Genomic DNA, 17785 nt, shown 5'->3' with positions numbered 1-17785 from the left:
TCGAATTGGTACAGTATGATACACTCTATATCACATTCTTTGGTCAACTGAATTCTAGTGGCTTGTGACCTACAACAGCGCACCTACGGCCTAACTCGCTCCCATTCACTACCAAGTAACCCAACCCAACCAAATTATGACTCCCCTGCCCATCAGACGGCCAGGATCATCCGACCCAAAGTAGCTCCCGTTGCCAGCTGCCGGCAAAACGGCGTCGTCCCGACCACGCCGTTTAGTTTGCCCCGTAAGTTTGCGGGTTTGCGTTTGGATATAACCATTCGACGTCGAACGGATCACCACGCAATATATTTACCGAAAAAAAGGAAATCAAATAATATAAATGTATTTCTAAATTTTTTTAATATATTTTTCTTTATTTTATTTAAAATTAAAATTTTCTTCTCTTTCTCGCCCGTCGCCCGTCGCCCATTGCATCCCCTTCTCTTTCCGGAATCCGCACACGGCAACTCGTGTCTTTTTGGAAGCCCGGTCCTCCTCCTCCTCGCCTTCCCCTCTTTCCCATTTCGGTCGGAAGCTCTTCTTATCGGCCGCTCTCGTATCCCTATCTCTATCAATTGGGTTGGGTTGTTGATGGCCGCGACGAGCCAAGCGAGCCTGCTCCTCGCGAAGCAGCTGAAAGGTGCGGATAAGATCATTTCTGCGTCGATTCTGATGGTTTCAAGGGTTTTCTTTTGGAGATTTGCTTTCTTGGCGTGCATCGATCGGATGAAATGTTTTGTTTTTCTTGTTGTTGGATCAGATCTTACCAAGAATCCTGTGGACGGGTTCTCGGCCGGCCTGGTTGATGATACCAATATTTTTGAGTGGAACGTGACTATCATCGGCCCCCCCGATACGCTCTAGTGAGTCGTGGCTTCCCACCTCGTGTAATCATGGTTTTATCTCTTCTTTCTTTTGTTCATCTCTTTTCGTTCTAGTTATTGTGAATTCTGTTGGTAGAAACGTGAATCTTTTTGTTGTTTTCGCTGGTTGACTGTTTGGACTGCTTGAAAATTAGGATTTTTATGGATTCTGTCGAGCTACGGCTGGTTTGTGTGGTGAAGTTAGGGTTTTAGTTCGATTGCTTGGGGTTTTGCATGACTTGGAACATGGAAAGATAGGATCTTTGATCGCGATGCCTCAAAAGAAACTTTAGTTTCTGGTTATCTTTTACCTCATCCAAAGCTCTTTGATTTGGTCCTGCGAGGCCTTTATTATTCATTTTCTCGTAATTATTTGATTCTCGATATGGAGATGAGTCCGTCAGAGAATTTTCTAATCTGAGTTTTGGAGTGCAATTCATAGTTGTATGAATGAACTCATGATTTTTGAGGTCCTGGCTTGGGATAGGAACCCATAGCAAAGCGGGATCTTTTAAGCTAAGCCAAAATTGATGAGTCAGCGATTTGATGACACTGTGGGCTATGAGTGGGAACTGTAAACCATCTTTTCAATTTTGTTTGACCCTTTGTACCTGCAGAAATTAATTTTCTTACAATTGTCAGGTTCTCTGATATTTAGATGGATGTTTGTAGAAGTCCATACAGCGTGTTAGCATATGTTTAGAAGTGATTTCAAGGCGTTCTCCATCTTGATGGTGGCAATGATAAGGAACCAATAGTCAAGTGGGATCATGATGCCCACCCCACTGTTGATAGGCTAATGCCTGTATAATTTTTTATGCTAAGGCCCATGTATTGGAATTTGAAAATGGTTTTCTGAATTCAAAACTTTTGCAGGAAATTCTTCTCTTGCATCTTATATTCCATGACATTTGATGATGATTTGTTAGTGAACCTATAGGAATCAGAAAATAAGATTACAGTAAATGTAGGAGAGAATATCAAACTGTTATATAGTGGCTTAAATGTTGTTGTCATTTTTTATTATTCAAAGGCAGTTCTTAGACTTCGATAAATTTCCTTTTTTTTTTTGTTTTTGCTACCTTGTTGGTATCTAATCTTGCAGTGATGGTGGCTATTTTAATGCAATTATGAGCTTTCCTGCCAACTATCCCAATAGCCCTCCAACAGTCAGATTTACATCAGAGATGTGGCATCCAAATGGTTAGTTTCTAAAGCGTGTTTTTATAAATCATCCTGTTTACCTTACCATGTGAAACAGTATATAAGAATGTCTTGTTTCTTATTGGAACTTCAGTTTATCCTGATGGCCGTGTTTGCATATCAATTCTTCATCCACCTGGGGAAGACCCAAATGGATATGAGCTCGCAAGTGAGCGTTGGACACCTGTGCATACAGTATGGCTTTTCACATGTTATAATGGTGTATTCTCTTTTGTTTATATTGATTTTTCTTTTCTTAATTGGCTTCCTATTAAGAGTGTTCTAATTATCTCGCGAATGGTGCAGATAGTATCCCATATTTGTATTCATTTTTGATATTGAACAAATAGCCAATCCAAATGTCATATAAATTCCAAATTCTGCTAATTGTAGTAAATCTGAATATCATCATTCGCACATGATCTGGTCATCTTCAAGCTCAAAAAAATCGGGCCTACATTAGAAGTCGAATTTAGTGATATAAGGATTGTTTCACTGGGTAAGTAATTCCCTATGTTATACTATACAAACATTTTCTCTTTATTTGGTACAGCAATGAAGGATTATGTTCTAACATTCATCTTTTGGGTGATAGGATATGTATTCAATGGAACCTTTTCTGGTCATTTCAAATGACTGGAATCATTTGTTTTATAGAGAGGTTGAGATTATTTTAGCATAACTTTTGACATTGGAACTTCATTGATCGTTAACTAGTAGAAGAAACTTGAGGGCTGCTGGAACTTATGGAGATAAACCAAAGTAATTTTTAAATTTTGAAACAATGAAAGTTATTCAAGAATTGTGGCATATTAAAAATATTTTAAGGCTCCATAAATTTAACCATCAACAGTATTTAAAACTCAAAGTTTTTTCTTATTTTATAATTATACATTCTTGATTTTATTTCTACTAGTTGTCCCAATTTATAACAATACTATTTAACAGACACAAAGTTGATCGATTTGTATTGATTAATGATAAGTTATATGTAGTTGTTGGTTAATCCTATGTGGAACTGGTTGTTGTTAATGCTTGTATGTTATAATAATGCCTGTTTTTCAAGATTTGACCCAAAAATAACTAGATAGATCAATAAAATAAATCTCAAACCAATTCAACTTGCCCTGGAGGGAAGCGGACCAATCTTGGATTTATATCTTTTTGTGGCAATTCAAACATGGATGAAGCTTAGGTTGTGCTGAAACCACATCCTGCCTGACCTGCTTGCAGCCCTTCAAGTCAGAGGGATTAAACTTCAATAGAGAAAGTAAATTGATACCTAGGGGATCATAACTTCTGTAATTTTTAGGAAAATAGTCCTATGATAAAATAAATCAAGGAGTTATTTAAATGTGTGGGTGCAGTATTCCCTGTAGGATTGCAGGATTCATTTTCATTATTTTACCGATAATGGTTTGCCTATAATGCTTATTTTGACTGTAAAGATATCAACATTCTGCAGCATTGTGTATCTATTTATTTATGATTGCAATCATCTGAAGGTGTAAAATCTTCATCTGTATTTCAATATTTAACTTTCTATATATTTTGTTATTGGAGCATGTTACTACATCAGAATAATGGGATACGTGAAATATGCAGGTTGAGAGCATAGTACTGAGTATTATCTCTATGCTTTCTAGTCCTAATGATGAATCTCCAGCTAACATTGAAGCTGCTGTAAGTGAAAATTTTGCGTTTTTAGATACTGTTTTTCTAATTTTTATTATTCTTGGTTTCTCTTTATTAATTGTCAGTCATTTATTCATTATTTATGAAAATCTATCTCTGGGTTGCAGCCCATTGAGGGCTGCAAGAAACAGTGGACATAAGAAAATGTTTTGTTTTCAATTTGCTACGTTTTATATATATATTATAAATTGATGTGTTCCTTTTAAGATCTCGTCTATTTACTGATGGTGTCCAATATGCTGTAAAGTTTGTCTTCCTGGATATACTCTGGACTTGCATTAATAAGAGAATTTGAACAAATATCATTGTAAAATGTGAAAATCACACTAATATCATTGATTAGTTTTGCTTATTCATAGACAATTATCCAAAGTAAATCTTTGTTTGAGATGGATTTGTGAATATACTAGCTTATTAAATATGAAGAGTGAAAGGCCAGAAGTCTAGTGCAGTAAAAGTTGTCCCTAAGCAGTTAGTTATGAGTGTTTGTAGTAATTTGTGGCTTGAAGTGCTTAACCTGGTGAATGGAAAAACAACACTATATTTATAAGTTGCATCTCCTTTTATGTCAGAGGCAGTGCAATTAGAAAGATCATATAAACTTTTGTTTAAGATTTGACAACATTAATGTTGCCTAAGCTTGACCAATGGTCAATGATTCACTCTCACATTGATTATCAATGACAATGGTTTCTATTTTTTGTATATTTATTACATGAATATCAATATCCTTATTTGAATTTTAAAAAACCATATACATAGTTGACTCCATGGGATATATTCAGTTGAAATATGATACAAGCATTGCATCTGTTCAGATAAACCCTGTCTGGATCATAAGAATTGTTGTGATCCTCTGATGGACTTGGGTTTATTCTCCAATTAGGCTACAAATGGTTCCAACAACAATGGACCTGAGTCTTAATTGGCTATGATTAGAAGTGATTTGAGATGTCTCAAAGAATTTGGGGCCATAAGCTTGACCACTTCAATGCAACAGTTGGAATTATTCCATGCTCTAATTTGAAACATGTGAACAATTCAGGATTAGGTGGGGTCTACACCTTTATACAAGGGATTAGTCCAGGTCCAATTGCAGAATCTATAAGATACAAGTCAACATCAGACTTGACCAGACTGCTGATTGCTTATGTTGCTTAAAACTCAATTCTGAGCTGATCAGATATGTTATTTTGGGTTTCCGGTGGCTCCTGGAGCTGCCGAACCTATATGCTCTATGGTTTAGGCATTTGGCTCATGAGAGGGAATTTAATTTGGAATTCTAATAATTTCATATTGCTGCAGCACTCATGATGCCAATAAGACTTGAAATTTGAATTGTTTGACCATTGCTGGCATTCGCTGCTGCTGCCACAAACTGGGTCATAACAGTGAGACCAGCCAGCTGATGTCCAAAATGTTCTATACTCACTTTGCACTCCACGAAGCCAATGGACATTTACAGAAGAGTGTGATTGCTGAAGATTTGAAGATTTGAGATAATGTCTTAACAAAGAAGTACCTAGCTGAGTTAAATTTTCTTAGTTTATGTGTGAGGTGTCACTTGTGCCGCGGAAGTTTTGATTACCTAATGGTTCAAGTAAATAACATGTCCTCATTCAAGTTATTTTCTTTGTTCAAGTGTTATTTCCCAAGGACAGTAAAGCCCCTTCTTTCTACTGGAGAACAGAACCTGTCAGATCTTGTGTCTGTGCTGTTGAATGCTTAGGTGTCTCTTTTATTCTTAACAGATATTTTTCCTTAATGCACTTTTGAGTATTTGAGAATCCATCTGATGCTTCTACTTATCGATTTTCATGCTAGAGTCTTAGGACAGTCCAAATATGATGGTTAGAAAACTTTTGGTGGGAATTTATTTTAAATCAAGTAGAACTAAATGCTATCTTGGAGATATAAAGGCTGAATGTGATAAAGGAGCACAAAATCTCAAGCGAACTTAATGTACAGAAGCCTTGTTTTAGGTGCTGGAAGGCTACTGTTTCGTAGGTACCTTGGATCTTTTAAAGGGCAATTTCAAGAGGAAGGCTTGAGAAAGCAGAAAACTGTCTTGTACCTGTGCATTGTGATGATTTTGGATGTTGGTTTAAGGACCAGCATTTGGAAACATAATTTTTAAGTTACTTGTATCAATATGTTACTTTAGACATTGTTTTCTTTTGGTCATTTTTGGTTGCTTAGAAGCAGTATCTTAGTTTTGTTTATATATATTTTTTCCTAATATGTGTTCCGGTTGTATGGTGGAACAACATAACAACACATGCCCATGCATTTACCTAACTGGTTCCATATCTGACTGCTCAAGTGGCCTGATGGCCCTGGATCCTGTCTCTGATCCCTTGTGCCTAGAAACTAATCTGAAATTATATATCAACTTGTACCACGAAGTCATAAGTTTTTAGGTCTAGTTTTCGTTTACAGAGAGAAGATTATAAATTATTAAATTGTTCAATTAATTCTTATTTTTCTTATGATGTTTTTAGCTAAATTTATAAATTGTTGGTTAGAAAATGATGCTGCATTACCTATAATTATTGAGCACCAAAAAGGAAATGGCCGAATCACTTATTGTTGTAGTAACTTAAATGTCAAATGATACCCTTGAATTTTTCATCATATTTCTGGTGAGGGACACATTACACCTTCCAAGGAAAATTAATTTTAGAATGATGCTGCTGTACTTTCTTAATAATTTTGGTCAGTGTTTACAAGGGAACTCAGCTTCATTTGTTCTTCATGCACAAATATAGAATTAATATATGACACAATTGGATTTTGCTTAGAGTTTTTAGCAAAATGTGTAAAAATATTGTTCTGTATGTCAGGGGTCTTTGCCTCTGAAGAGCTGGCAAATCCGACAGTTTAGTGTGGATATTCCTCCCATACTTCAGCATTGGTTAAATTTGAGTTACATTGTAACTTCAGGTTTCCCTGTCAATTTTATTATTGGAATTTGATATTTGTTGCTTGTTTGGAATTTGATGCCATGTTCCACCATATTTTTAGTTTCTGATTTGCTTATCCTTCTTTCATACACCAGTGTCATAATTTTTCAATAAGGTTAGTCCAATCTGCAGTCGCCTCTGAATTTTGTCATGGAAGTTGATCCGATGTGAATTTACTTAAATTGCCATGCAGAAGGAATGGAGGGAGAGGAGGGATGAATTTAAGAAGAAAGTCAGCCGCATTGTTAGACGATCCCAAGAAATTCTGTAAGAGCTTGAAAGAGTGGAGCTTTGTCGGAGATAAAAGGGTCTGCCCAGCTTCATGCTGGTCTCTGTGGAAGTCTTGTGGTATGGGAGAGATGCTGCATATCCAGTGGCAGTCTCTTACAACTCTTGTAGATTTTCCATTGTCTTCCAGTGGTGGTCTCGTTTTTGTCTCTCAACAAACTGCGGTTGCACGCTATTTGGTCGTTTGCTTATCTAATGTGGGTTTGGTGAGTTTCAAGTGTCTTGGTCTGTTGTAATGATTCTAGGGGACACATCTCACTACTGTAACCCTCTTCATTTCTATAAATTATGATCGCTTCAGTTTAGTGAAGTTGGGCCTTCTTCTTTTTCATCTCTCTCTCTCCCCTTTTTGTATTTTAAGTTTGTGGCATTTGAATCCATATGTTGGTTGCAGTTTTTTTTTTTCAGACGTTAGTTCGTCATGTTTGGTTTGAACTGTTTTGCTTGTAGCAGTAAGTTACTGTTCAGATAATTATCATGGCTAAAACTAGGTGACTGTTGACTGTGGGTTCCACATATTCTGGTTATAGTTTATCGTTTGTAGCAGCAACAATACTTGTTATTTTTTATCGCAAGAAAAGTTTGAAAGATGCTGATTATTTGGCATCATCTTGCTCTTAAAGGGTTGTCGGCTATCCAATTAAAAAACTTTAATGAGTTCTCATTAGGCTTCACTTGAGTGATTTTTTTGAAAATATCTGCTTGTTTGCTTTTCATATAATCTCTGGTGGAAAGTCTGACAGGTCATAAAGTCCAAATGAAGAAATTTAGGACAAACAGATCTTTGTTAACTTTATGGAACCTTTTGTTGAACCTTTTATGTTACTCTATGGTATTGTAAATGTTGAACACACACTATGGAAGAAATCACTAAACTTGCACTATTTTAGCTCATCCAATGCTAAGTTTTCCAACATTCTGTGTTATTAACATAGCTGTTGGCTGACTTGTCGAGGATTCAATGTCTGGTAATTTCTGTACTCCTGCAATTAACTTCAAAATCTCTAACAAGGAAACGTGGCAGATAATTTTGGCTCTGACTTTGACCCTCATTCAACTCACCCTGGGGTGGTTGGTCTCAGGGGGAAAGGAAAAGAGTTTGGATCCTTTCAAGTTTGTGTGTGAACCAGAGTATCTTAATCCTGGACGGAGATGCAGCACCTTGAACTTTTGGTCTATCAATATGTGCATGTGCAACTTACTACAGTCCTTGTCCCTTGAACAAGGATTTGAAGTCATCCATGGAGCAGGTTGTAGTTGCTTGGACCTTGATGGTCTTTCAATATGAATTTTTCCTTAGAAGTCGGATTCTGGAAGATTACTTTGAGCTTTTTTTTTTTGTGAGAGGACATTGGACCAATAAGATTTAACATGGGCATGTTCTTTATAGAGCTCCCTGTCACTGATCAGTACGCAAATACTTGGAACAATGATTTGAAAAGTAAGAGGTTCTGTTTGTGGATCTCCTTGGACTCTGCCAGGTCTGATTGCTGAACAACTTTCTTCTGTTCTCGAGCTTCTCCCATTGACCAATCCTCAGACCAGTCTTGGCCCCCTCCTCCAAAGTCCATATTTACGGCATACAATTATAAATCCCCTCTTAATTGACAGAATTAATTATATAACTTATCATGGTTGACAAAGTGAAATTTTAATAATGCTCCAGTCTTTGGTTTGGCAGCTTAATGTTCAACTATTTCCATGTACCCTATCAATTGCTGCAAGTTACTGCTATTTTCTTTGGAAACACTTTCATATGTACCTTTAGTGTTGCTCTTAAAATTATTTCCAGCGCAATGCTGGGGGGTTGGCCATTCACGGGATGCCACATCCGTTTGGAACCAGTCTGCTATGGAATCATGTAAGAGTTAATGATGCGTGGGGTTGCGACATCGGATTGGAACCTTATTGTTTGTTCCGAGTCATAATAATAGGATCCATGATGCAAGTACAAGCTCATCAAAACAAATCAAATGTGACCGTCTAGCGACCTAAACAATGGCATAAATTCCCATTTCCCATTCACATGATGACTCCTGGATGATATGACTCGGGTTTGCGGTGTCCGGGAAGTTTAATTTCAAGTGGTGCTGCCTTTTTTTATTTTGGCTCCGACACATTGCAGTCTCTTTTCAGCGATGGGACACCCATATAACTCCACGGCATCTCTAACTCCGAGCCCCTTAATAGCATACTTCATTGGCAACTACATCTTTGGACTGAAATAGATTATAGACTTAAAAAAGGTTTGCTCCCTGACCTGATGATCTTTTGCAAACAAGAGATGGAAGATTTGTCGGACACCAAAGATTTACCCGTAAGCATTCATCCTTTGTCTTCATCCTGACTAGAAGAAGACAGTCATCTGCAAACAAAAAACAGAAGATCGGTCAGACATCGGGGGCTAGCCTGTAGGCGACTATCTTCCACTCCCAATACGCAGCTCGCAGAGCACGAGATAACACATCAGCGCAAAAAATAAATAGATAATGGGATAAGGGGCAACCTTGACGTAGCTCAATGGTGGAATGGAAGAACGACGATGACGTCCCTTTGATCATGATGGAGAAGGACGACCTCTATACACAGCCAAGAACTCAACCAATCCAAATCTCGTGGAGGCCAAAGCTCTCCAGCACAAACCTGAGGAAGTCTCAGTAGACTCTATTGGAGGCTCTCTCCATATCCAGCTTTACTGCCATGTAGCTCTGTCGCCTCGGGGCACGCTGTAGATCTCACATCACCTCATAGGCAATTAGGACGTTGTTAATACGGCGACTCCCCACAAACGCCTCCTGCTCCTGGCTGATGAGCTCAACAGCAACAACTTCATCCCGTCCACCATAATCTTTGCCACTATTTTGTAAAGAGTAGTGCAAAAACTGATCGACCCAAAATGGCTAAGCTCCATCGCATCCTAGCGCTTCGGAATAAGAGCGACGTAGGTTGCCTTCCAGGAATATGCCATCGACACCGTGCTGAAAAATGGTTGCACTGCCTCTATTACTATCCTCTAAGTGATGCACCAATACCTCCTTAAAAAAAAGGAGGAAACCATCTAGACTCGGGCCTTTGTCCTCTGCTAAGGCTCAAAGAGCCCCCATCACCTCACTCTTAGAGACCGGCCGAATCAGGCCCGCATTCTCCACCATCCCAACTCCGACGTCCGGCGGCGAAAAGCTGGTGGCCATCTCAGGCTGCTATCCCCCATCCACCTGGATCTAAAAAAAAGTCAATCAAGGAGATTAAAATTTTTCTATGGGTGTGAGAATGAATGAAGGGTTATGTGAGAAACGGCTCATGATAGCAATTTCCTTGCTTTATTGTTGAACAAAATACTGCCTAAGGTATCAAACAACTCTCACAAGCAGCCTTGAAAAAATAATATTAGTGTCTAAGGAATTAAATTGGGTTCTTAATATAGTTGGTTGGTACCTCATTCCTAAGAGCTTACCTTTCAGAAAGTTTGGGGTTCAAATCTTAGGTATTTTGAAAGAAAATAGTAATTACACTAGGGTTAAGACTAATGGCTTTATAAGTAGATAGTTTAAGGAGCGTTAAGCAAGGTTGGTGCTCTAAGTGGGGAACGTTGCGGTGCCCCATGACGCTGATCAGCAGTTTAATTTAATTGTTGCAAGTGCGCTATTAACATCGCAAGGTTAAACAATCAAAGGAGCCTTAAGCGCTTCACCAGGATCCTGGAGTTCGGCCAAATCAAGCCTTTTCAAGCCCATGGCCGGCCACCATAATAAATATATTTCTAATGAGGGAACCCCCTTTTTTTTTGATACTGAAAAAAAAGACCCAATCTAGGACTTTGACCGTATTCATTGTTCGCTTCCACGTCACCTGTAGATGGCAATCTACCTGAAGGGTAATCAACCTGCTGCTGAACCCAGATAGGACTCTTGTAACAGCGAAGACTCAATCTAACTTTACTCCCCATGCCCCAACCCTAACTGATTTCTTTCAACCAGCTTTTAGATGACATAGAGGTTCCTGAAAAAGTGTGATGCCTATCAAATTGTGTATTTCGAAAGATAAATTGAGCTGCTGATTGAGTCTGAAAATTTTTTTCTGAACCCACTTTGTATATGTTCCTTTACCTATTTTGTTTCTTGATTTTGATGATAATGCTCATTCGAGACTAGTATAAGCTGCCGATGTAACTAACAAAAAAAAAATAAATAAAAACAAATACACCAGTTCCGAGTTGAATCAAAATTCTAATCCATACTCTGACCTGTCTAACATCCAGGTCAAAGTATGTAATTTAAAAACTCCACCCGACAGACCCAAACTCAGACACTAATAAACCCGGTTCCAATGTCATGCGGTCAGACCAGGAAATTCTGCGTCGGCTCAGTTCTCACCTCCCCTTACGACGACAACCAACCAAACAAACAAACATTAAAAAAAATAGAGAGAGAGAGAGAGAGAGAGAGAGAGAGAGAGAGAGAGAGAAAGGCCTGAAAAGGATGTGGGTCCCACTCCGACTTCCTCCTCGTGCTCTGTCCTGTGCCGTTGCCATCTCCATCTGTCTCTTGCCGTCCTTTTTAACTCGTGACGGACCTCATCGCTCGTCTTGCGATTCCAACGGCGATCCAAGATCATTAGAAAAAAAGAAGGCTCGCTTTGTCTCGCCTCGCCTTTCCCCTCCCGCTGTCTCCTTTTCTCTCTCATGACCCTTCTTCCCCCACGATGCCATCCCCTCTCCGCAACGGCGACGCACCCCCTCCCCGCCTCCCCTCACCCGCCGTCGGCCGCCACCCCCATCACTTCCACTCCACCGTCTCCGAGCAGAAGATCCGCCGCCTCAACGCGCTTATCCTCCTCCTCCGCCTCGCCGCCTTCTGCTTCTCCCTCGCCGCCGCCATCTTCATGGGCACCAACACCTCCCGCTCCCCTGGTTCCCCTTCCTGGCTCCACTTCCACCCCTTCAGGTACTATTATATTCCAACTCAGTCCCTCCCCTTCCTCCCTATTTACCAAAACTGCCACCCCTGAGCTCCCGGCCTGCTGAGGGGCAAATCGGTAATCTCGCAGGCTCGTGTTCGCGGCGAACGCCATCATGGCCGCCTATTCCTTGTTCGCGATGGGGTTTTCCATCTCGGAGATCCTAAAGGGCGCCACCCTCTTCCCCGAGCCCCTCCAGCTCTGGTTCGACTTCGCCCACGACCAGGTAAATTACTCGTTGCTCTCTAATTAATTCCGTAAAGATTCGATTTTTTATGAAGATGGGAGTTTTATTGTGGCGAATTAGGTTTTCTCGTACCTGGTGCTGGCGGCGGAGGCGGCGGGGACCGTGGAGGCCCGGGGGCTGGTGGGGGCGCACGTGTGCACGGCGGAGAGCGCCTTCTGCGTGCAGGCCTACATCTCCGTCGCTCTCGGCTTCGCCGGATTCGTCTTCCTTGCCCTTTCCGCGCTCGTCTCCGGCTTCCGCGTCGCCTGCTACGTCATCACCGGCTCTCGGTTCCACCTCTAGGACGGTCACTTCTCCCTCGCTCGCTCGTCAAATGGCCTTCCATCACCTGACTGACGTGGCAGCAGTAGACTGGTGCACTACACGGACGAGCTCCGCCAATCGCTCAAGCAATCGCCGAACGGTAGACGATGAACTGAACGGTGATCTGATATGATCTCTAGTTTTTTTTATAATAAGTTTTTGTAGAAGAGTGTTTTTTTCCGAATCTTTGAGTCCATCGTGCGGTTGTGATCCCCTTCGATCCGAAAGACGAAGGCTCCACTAATTTTGTGTAGATATATTGTTTTAATCGCTCGTCACCTGGTCTGTACAAAATGTGATCCTGGGAGTTCAATTTGAAATATTTTCTTTGGTACAAAAAAAAAACTTTAGATCTTTTGTGAAGTATGGTGCCAGTGTAACACAACTTTCCCTGCCCCCGCCGGTTCTCGTCCTACGTGGCAGGAGTTCGGAACGTGTCAAGCTCGGGAAATTATTAATCGGGCGCCACGTTATCGCGACGCAATCGGCACGTCAGGCGGGAGGCGCCGCGTAGCCTACTTGAGTTTTTTTGATTGGACGTACCTCTCCGAGTACGGGCTCTTGCCGCGCTTCAGACGGAATAGTTTCCCAGGCTCCGTTTGAGTTGGTCAACGGCAGCAGCCGTTCCCTGGCACATGCCTCGCGAAGTGGGGCCATCGCATTTTTTTCGCCGGTCGGTGGACCCTGGCGAATCAATTGAGATTTTTTTTCTCTGGACGGTGATGCCATGGTTCGGGTTGTATCCTTGGCGCAGAATATTGATTGATTTTCTTTCGCCACGATGACCATTGGATCGCGCCCTGGCATTCCGATCTCGCGATCAAACCGTGGATTCTTACGAAGAAAGGTTGATCTTTTTTTTTCGTGCGAAAGGTATAACCCGACCCTGCATTGAATCGTGGCGGGCAATAACTGGGCTGGGGGTTTGGCTGGGATCGTGAAAGGAAGGGTGGAAAAGATTGAAAAAATAATTGGTCTCCGTCCGCGATCTAGTTTAAATTTTTTTAAAAAGGATGAATTAAAAAGAATAAAATTATTCATCTATCCTATTCCACCAATTTATATCCTTTCAAATAAAAAAATATAAATAATAATAATAAAGTATATAAAAAATAGATATTAATATTAATAAAAAATATCTTTATTAATTTTTTTTGGGGCAAAACTCTAACACAACTTCTATTTTCCTATTTATATTCACCATTTTTTAAAGTAAACTATTTATATAAAATTAATTAACTGTTTAAATTAAATTATAAAATATTTAATTATTTTTATATAAAATTAGTTTATAATTTTTTTATTTTTTTTAATGTAATAAAAAGTAAATATTTATATAATTATAAATTATAAAAAACAATTTTATATAGTGTTTTGCTTGTTTAGTACGAATAAGTATTATAAATTGATAATAATAATAATATTTTTATATTAAATGATAGTTTAATAAAAATATTATATAAATAACAAATAGAGGGAAAAATTATTCACATCCAATTTTTTTTATGTTTCACCAAATATATAAAAAATGAATGGATTTTTCTCCTGATCTATCCTCTCCCCCAATTTACTCTTCGTACGTACCAAAACAGAGAATACAGCATTGGAATTGGGGAATAGCCGATGGCTATGGATTTCTTTTGGATTCGAGCATTGCTTTTGGTGCTGCTCCTATTAGTGTTACATCAGCGCACAGTTTGCCAGAATAGCATCCAAAGTTTTTTTTTTTTTTTTTTAGTACACCAACCGGTCGTGCCATCCTTGCATGAGCGCAACTAGCTACATTACCATCAAAAAAATAGATAAATATGAAACGACAGAAGACAGCTAAATTTATAGAAAATTTTTAAAATAATGAACAATAGATAAGGCGTCTCAATCTGCAGCTCAGTTCGCTTTCCGAAAAACATGCCTGATCTAAACAACACGGCACTCCCGCAGCATGCCACGTAACTCAGTTTATTTTGATATATGCTTCTGAACATGCCACATTCGGATCAACCATAGCTTTCCGGCTTGATATCTACCGTATGTAGCAGGTAACGTTATCGGTTCATCTTTTTTTCTAATTTTCTCCTCATTGGCGTGTGTTGGACTGTCGTTCGACTCGTCAACTGCTGAGCTTTCAGCCAATAATTTCGGGTTGCTTATGGAGTTTTCTTAACGGGCAAGCCCACGGGGAGGCAGTTGCTCGTGTCCGAAATTGCCTTGAATCGAGCGAGGATCCCAGGAATTATTTCTCTTCATCTTTAGGGGAGGAATCGGTTGCTCAGGGTGATCAAAACTCCTACTATTTTCATATGCCTACTCGTATTCATGAAAGCAGAAATGCTATTTGGTCTTTTGAAATGCCTAATGGTGTCAGAATCCCTGATGGTAGGACAATTGAGAATGAATCTGCTCACCTTTAACCTGAACTTTGGGTTGCTTCTTCTAAATTAATTCTAATGATACCGTGCTTGTTGACTGCTCTGTGCTTCTTGTGTTGCCAGTTGGTTATCATGAGATGCTTGTTGGATCTTTCAATGTCCCAAAAACTTAAGTTAATAGGATGAAATAGATTTATTTATATATTTTATATATACCATATTAAAATTACAATTTGTCTCAAAAACTTAAGCTGATAGAATAAAGTAGATTTATTTATATATTTTATATTTTCTTATATTCATCAATTATTAATAGTCTATGGTGTTCTTTCTCCACTGTGGTGCAATATTTATATTGTATTGATACCGAAAACAGAACACGCACAAAATGTTCAAGATTAAGGTTCATTTCCTTATGTATTGTTTGCTGCCATTTATTAGCTATGCTCTTGTTCAATATTTCCGCTATTCGGAAAGTTCTATGTTCCATGAATGTTAATAGGGAGGAACATCCTATGTCATTCAAGTTTGATATGGAAAAAGCATATGATTGTCTCAGCCGAGAGGCTATTTATCCAAGTGCTTGGCAGTACGAATTTTACCCGAAACCCGGATTTCTTTGGATTCAGACCTGTATATCATGTGTTCACACCTCAGTGAATTACAGCTAGTAGATGTATTAAGCAAGGCCGCTCTTTATCGCCTTATCTATTTATCCTACATTTCTACCTCCCATTATTTAACTGCTTGGTGGTATCCTTGATGGTCAATTGCAGATAGGAAGAATTAAAGGTCCGAAGCTTGCTGATGATTCCAATTTATCTTTTTTTTTTATGCTAATGATGTCATTCGTTGTGCTAGAGCTTCATTGGAGGACCGTTGTTAGGTTTGGAAACCTATCAGGTGATATATAGATTAGAAGGTAAATAAGAGTATGTCCATTCTGTTGCTCACTAAATCTCATCCACCTCCAGATTGAAATGTATGATTAGGAGGAACCTTCAATTGGAGATTACTGATAAGTCCTTGAATTACCTTGGGGTCACTATATCTTCTAATAGAATTATCAAAGAAGGACTCTGCTGAGTTGATTGACAAGGTTTCATGAGAACGTAAGCAGTTGTGGTTGAAGCCATCTCTCTCAAGATGGCCAAATCACTTTTAACTCGATGTTTTGAATTCCATCCTAAATTATCGTACGGCAGTGACATGGATTCTTAATGGTATTCTCGATGAATATTGAAAAAGTAAAACGGGACTATATTTGTTGCAAAGGTGAGCCAAATTCTTGTATACATTATTGTTAAAGCAAAAAAATGAGACTGCATTCCTATAGAAGGTATTGTCCGCTTTGAGGTAGGTACCGCACGAGTTGGTCTTCCTCACGGAGTTGTCCTTTAAAAGACGCCCTTGAGATAAGAGTAATCGAGTCCTCCATTAAAGGCACAATCTTTTTCGCTACTTAACTGATGTGGGACTAAAGTTTCGGATCCTCCATCCACCTTCCAACACTAGCCCCCCAACGGGAAGGATTCGTGACAATCTGAAAGTTTTACATGGATGAAGACCCAACACTAGCCCCCCCAAACCAGAGAGGATTCGTGCGAGGAAGTTACGACGGGACCATTCCTCTAGCGCCATCTGTTAGAGCGGAGAAATGGGACTGCGTCCCCACAGGAGGTATTATCCGCTTTAGGCCAGATACCGCACGAATCGGCCTTCCTCACGGTTTTGCCCTTTACAAGATGCCTCATGAGGGAAAGATAATCGAGCCCTCCATTTAAAGCACAATTTTTTTTTTTGCTACTCAATCGATGTTTTAAATAATCTTTTTTGGACGAGCCATTGATTCTGGATGTGATACATTTGACTAGCACAAAGTGCCGGCACATCTAACATGCCGACAAAAACATGGGATGTGTTTGTTGTTATCCATATCAAGGAGATATCTCATTTTTCATGTGATTATTTAAAACATGAAAAATATTGGATTACTATTGCTGCTAAAATCTGAGTTGAACTATGGTTGGGTAAAGACCGATGTGAAGCAATGAGCTCGGCTCCAAACTGGAGAGTTTGGCTGGAGGAACTCTTATGATATTTCATGTTTCAACCTGAAATCAGAAAAGAAAGTCTATTTGTTGGAATTTACGTAGTAAGAGATCATCCGATACTTAGGCCAATCGGATTTGGATAGAATTAGGAAAAATATGAGAGAGCTCATTTTATAGAAATGTGGAAGTGGGCTTTGACTGCTCAGAAACGGCGTCATGTTGTACGCATAAGAAATATTAACTTTACTAATCATGTAGTAATGGCGGATCTATTTGGGATGAGCCGTAATTGCCTCTCGATTGGTGGAACCATGATCGTGTCTTTAATGATGGTTAGTTGCTTTAAATACATTTGAATTAGAGACATGATTTATTGCTGTTAGTTGGCCAGCTCACTTTGATTAGCTTGATGGTTCAAGTCGGCTTCTTGGTAAGCACTGAGGTTAACAGTTCAGTCGACTACCATGGCTGGTGGCTTGGTTCGCTACTAAGTTCGTCAGCTCAATTTATGCCGAGGTAATCACTTTGGCCAGCTGGCGAGATCAGGTTGATGAATATAAGCCGTATTAATTATTAAAAAATATTTAAAATAATCATATCCAATAGTTAAAGTTTATATTAATTCACTTTTATCCATGTAGATGTAACATATTTCATATCATCAGTATGAATCTTGTTGGTCATCTAATCTAATTGTTGTCGGTAGATTCTGAGCTGAGGTCAGTCTTTGCAGGTTGTGCACTAAGGTCGGTGAGAACCGAGGATAATTGAGGTCTAGTGAGACCGAGGAGAATTGAGACTGGTTGTAACTAAGGCCAACATGCAAAAAGTCGGTTTGCCAGAA

General features: G+C 39.4%; 2 protein-coding genes and 1 long non-coding RNA gene across 3 annotated transcripts; 2 read left to right on the top strand and 1 right to left on the bottom strand.

Annotated features, from left to right (window-relative positions):
* Positions 1-415: 415 nt before the first annotated feature.
* On the top strand, positions 416-7343 carry LOC103696704 (ubiquitin-conjugating enzyme E2 7). Its single transcript, XM_008778404.4, has 6 exons — positions 416-640; positions 761-863; positions 1969-2066; positions 2161-2261; positions 3672-3749; positions 6918-7343. Exons 1-6 carry the CDS (start codon positions 592-594, stop codon positions 6993-6995), a joined length of 507 nt encoding a protein of 168 aa, XP_008776626.1. The 5' UTR covers positions 416-591; the 3' UTR covers positions 6996-7343.
* A 1566-nt stretch (positions 7344-8909) lies between these two features.
* LOC113461297 lies at positions 8910-12375 on the bottom strand. Its single transcript, XR_005514385.1, has 3 exons — positions 12288-12375; positions 9519-10233; positions 8910-9377 (listed from the first exon to the last, which is right to left on the bottom strand). It is a non-coding gene; the product is annotated as an uncharacterized LOC113461297 (long non-coding RNA).
* On the top strand, positions 11182-12863 carry LOC103696696 (CASP-like protein 4C1). Its single transcript, XM_008778392.4, has 3 exons — positions 11182-11955; positions 12059-12194; positions 12276-12863. The coding sequence occupies exons 1-3, from the start codon at positions 11714-11716 to the stop codon at positions 12495-12497; spliced, it is 600 nt and encodes a 199-aa protein (XP_008776614.2). The 5' UTR covers positions 11182-11713; the 3' UTR covers positions 12498-12863.
* The last annotated feature ends 4922 nt before the right edge of the window (positions 12864-17785 follow it).

The sequence above is a fragment of the Phoenix dactylifera genome, chromosome 12 (assembly GCF_009389715.1).
Source record: "Phoenix dactylifera cultivar Barhee BC4 chromosome 12, palm_55x_up_171113_PBpolish2nd_filt_p, whole genome shotgun sequence".
NCBI classification, from domain to species: domain Eukaryota; kingdom Viridiplantae; phylum Streptophyta; class Magnoliopsida; order Arecales; family Arecaceae; genus Phoenix; species Phoenix dactylifera.
This window is presented reverse-complemented; position numbering and strand designations above follow the sequence as displayed.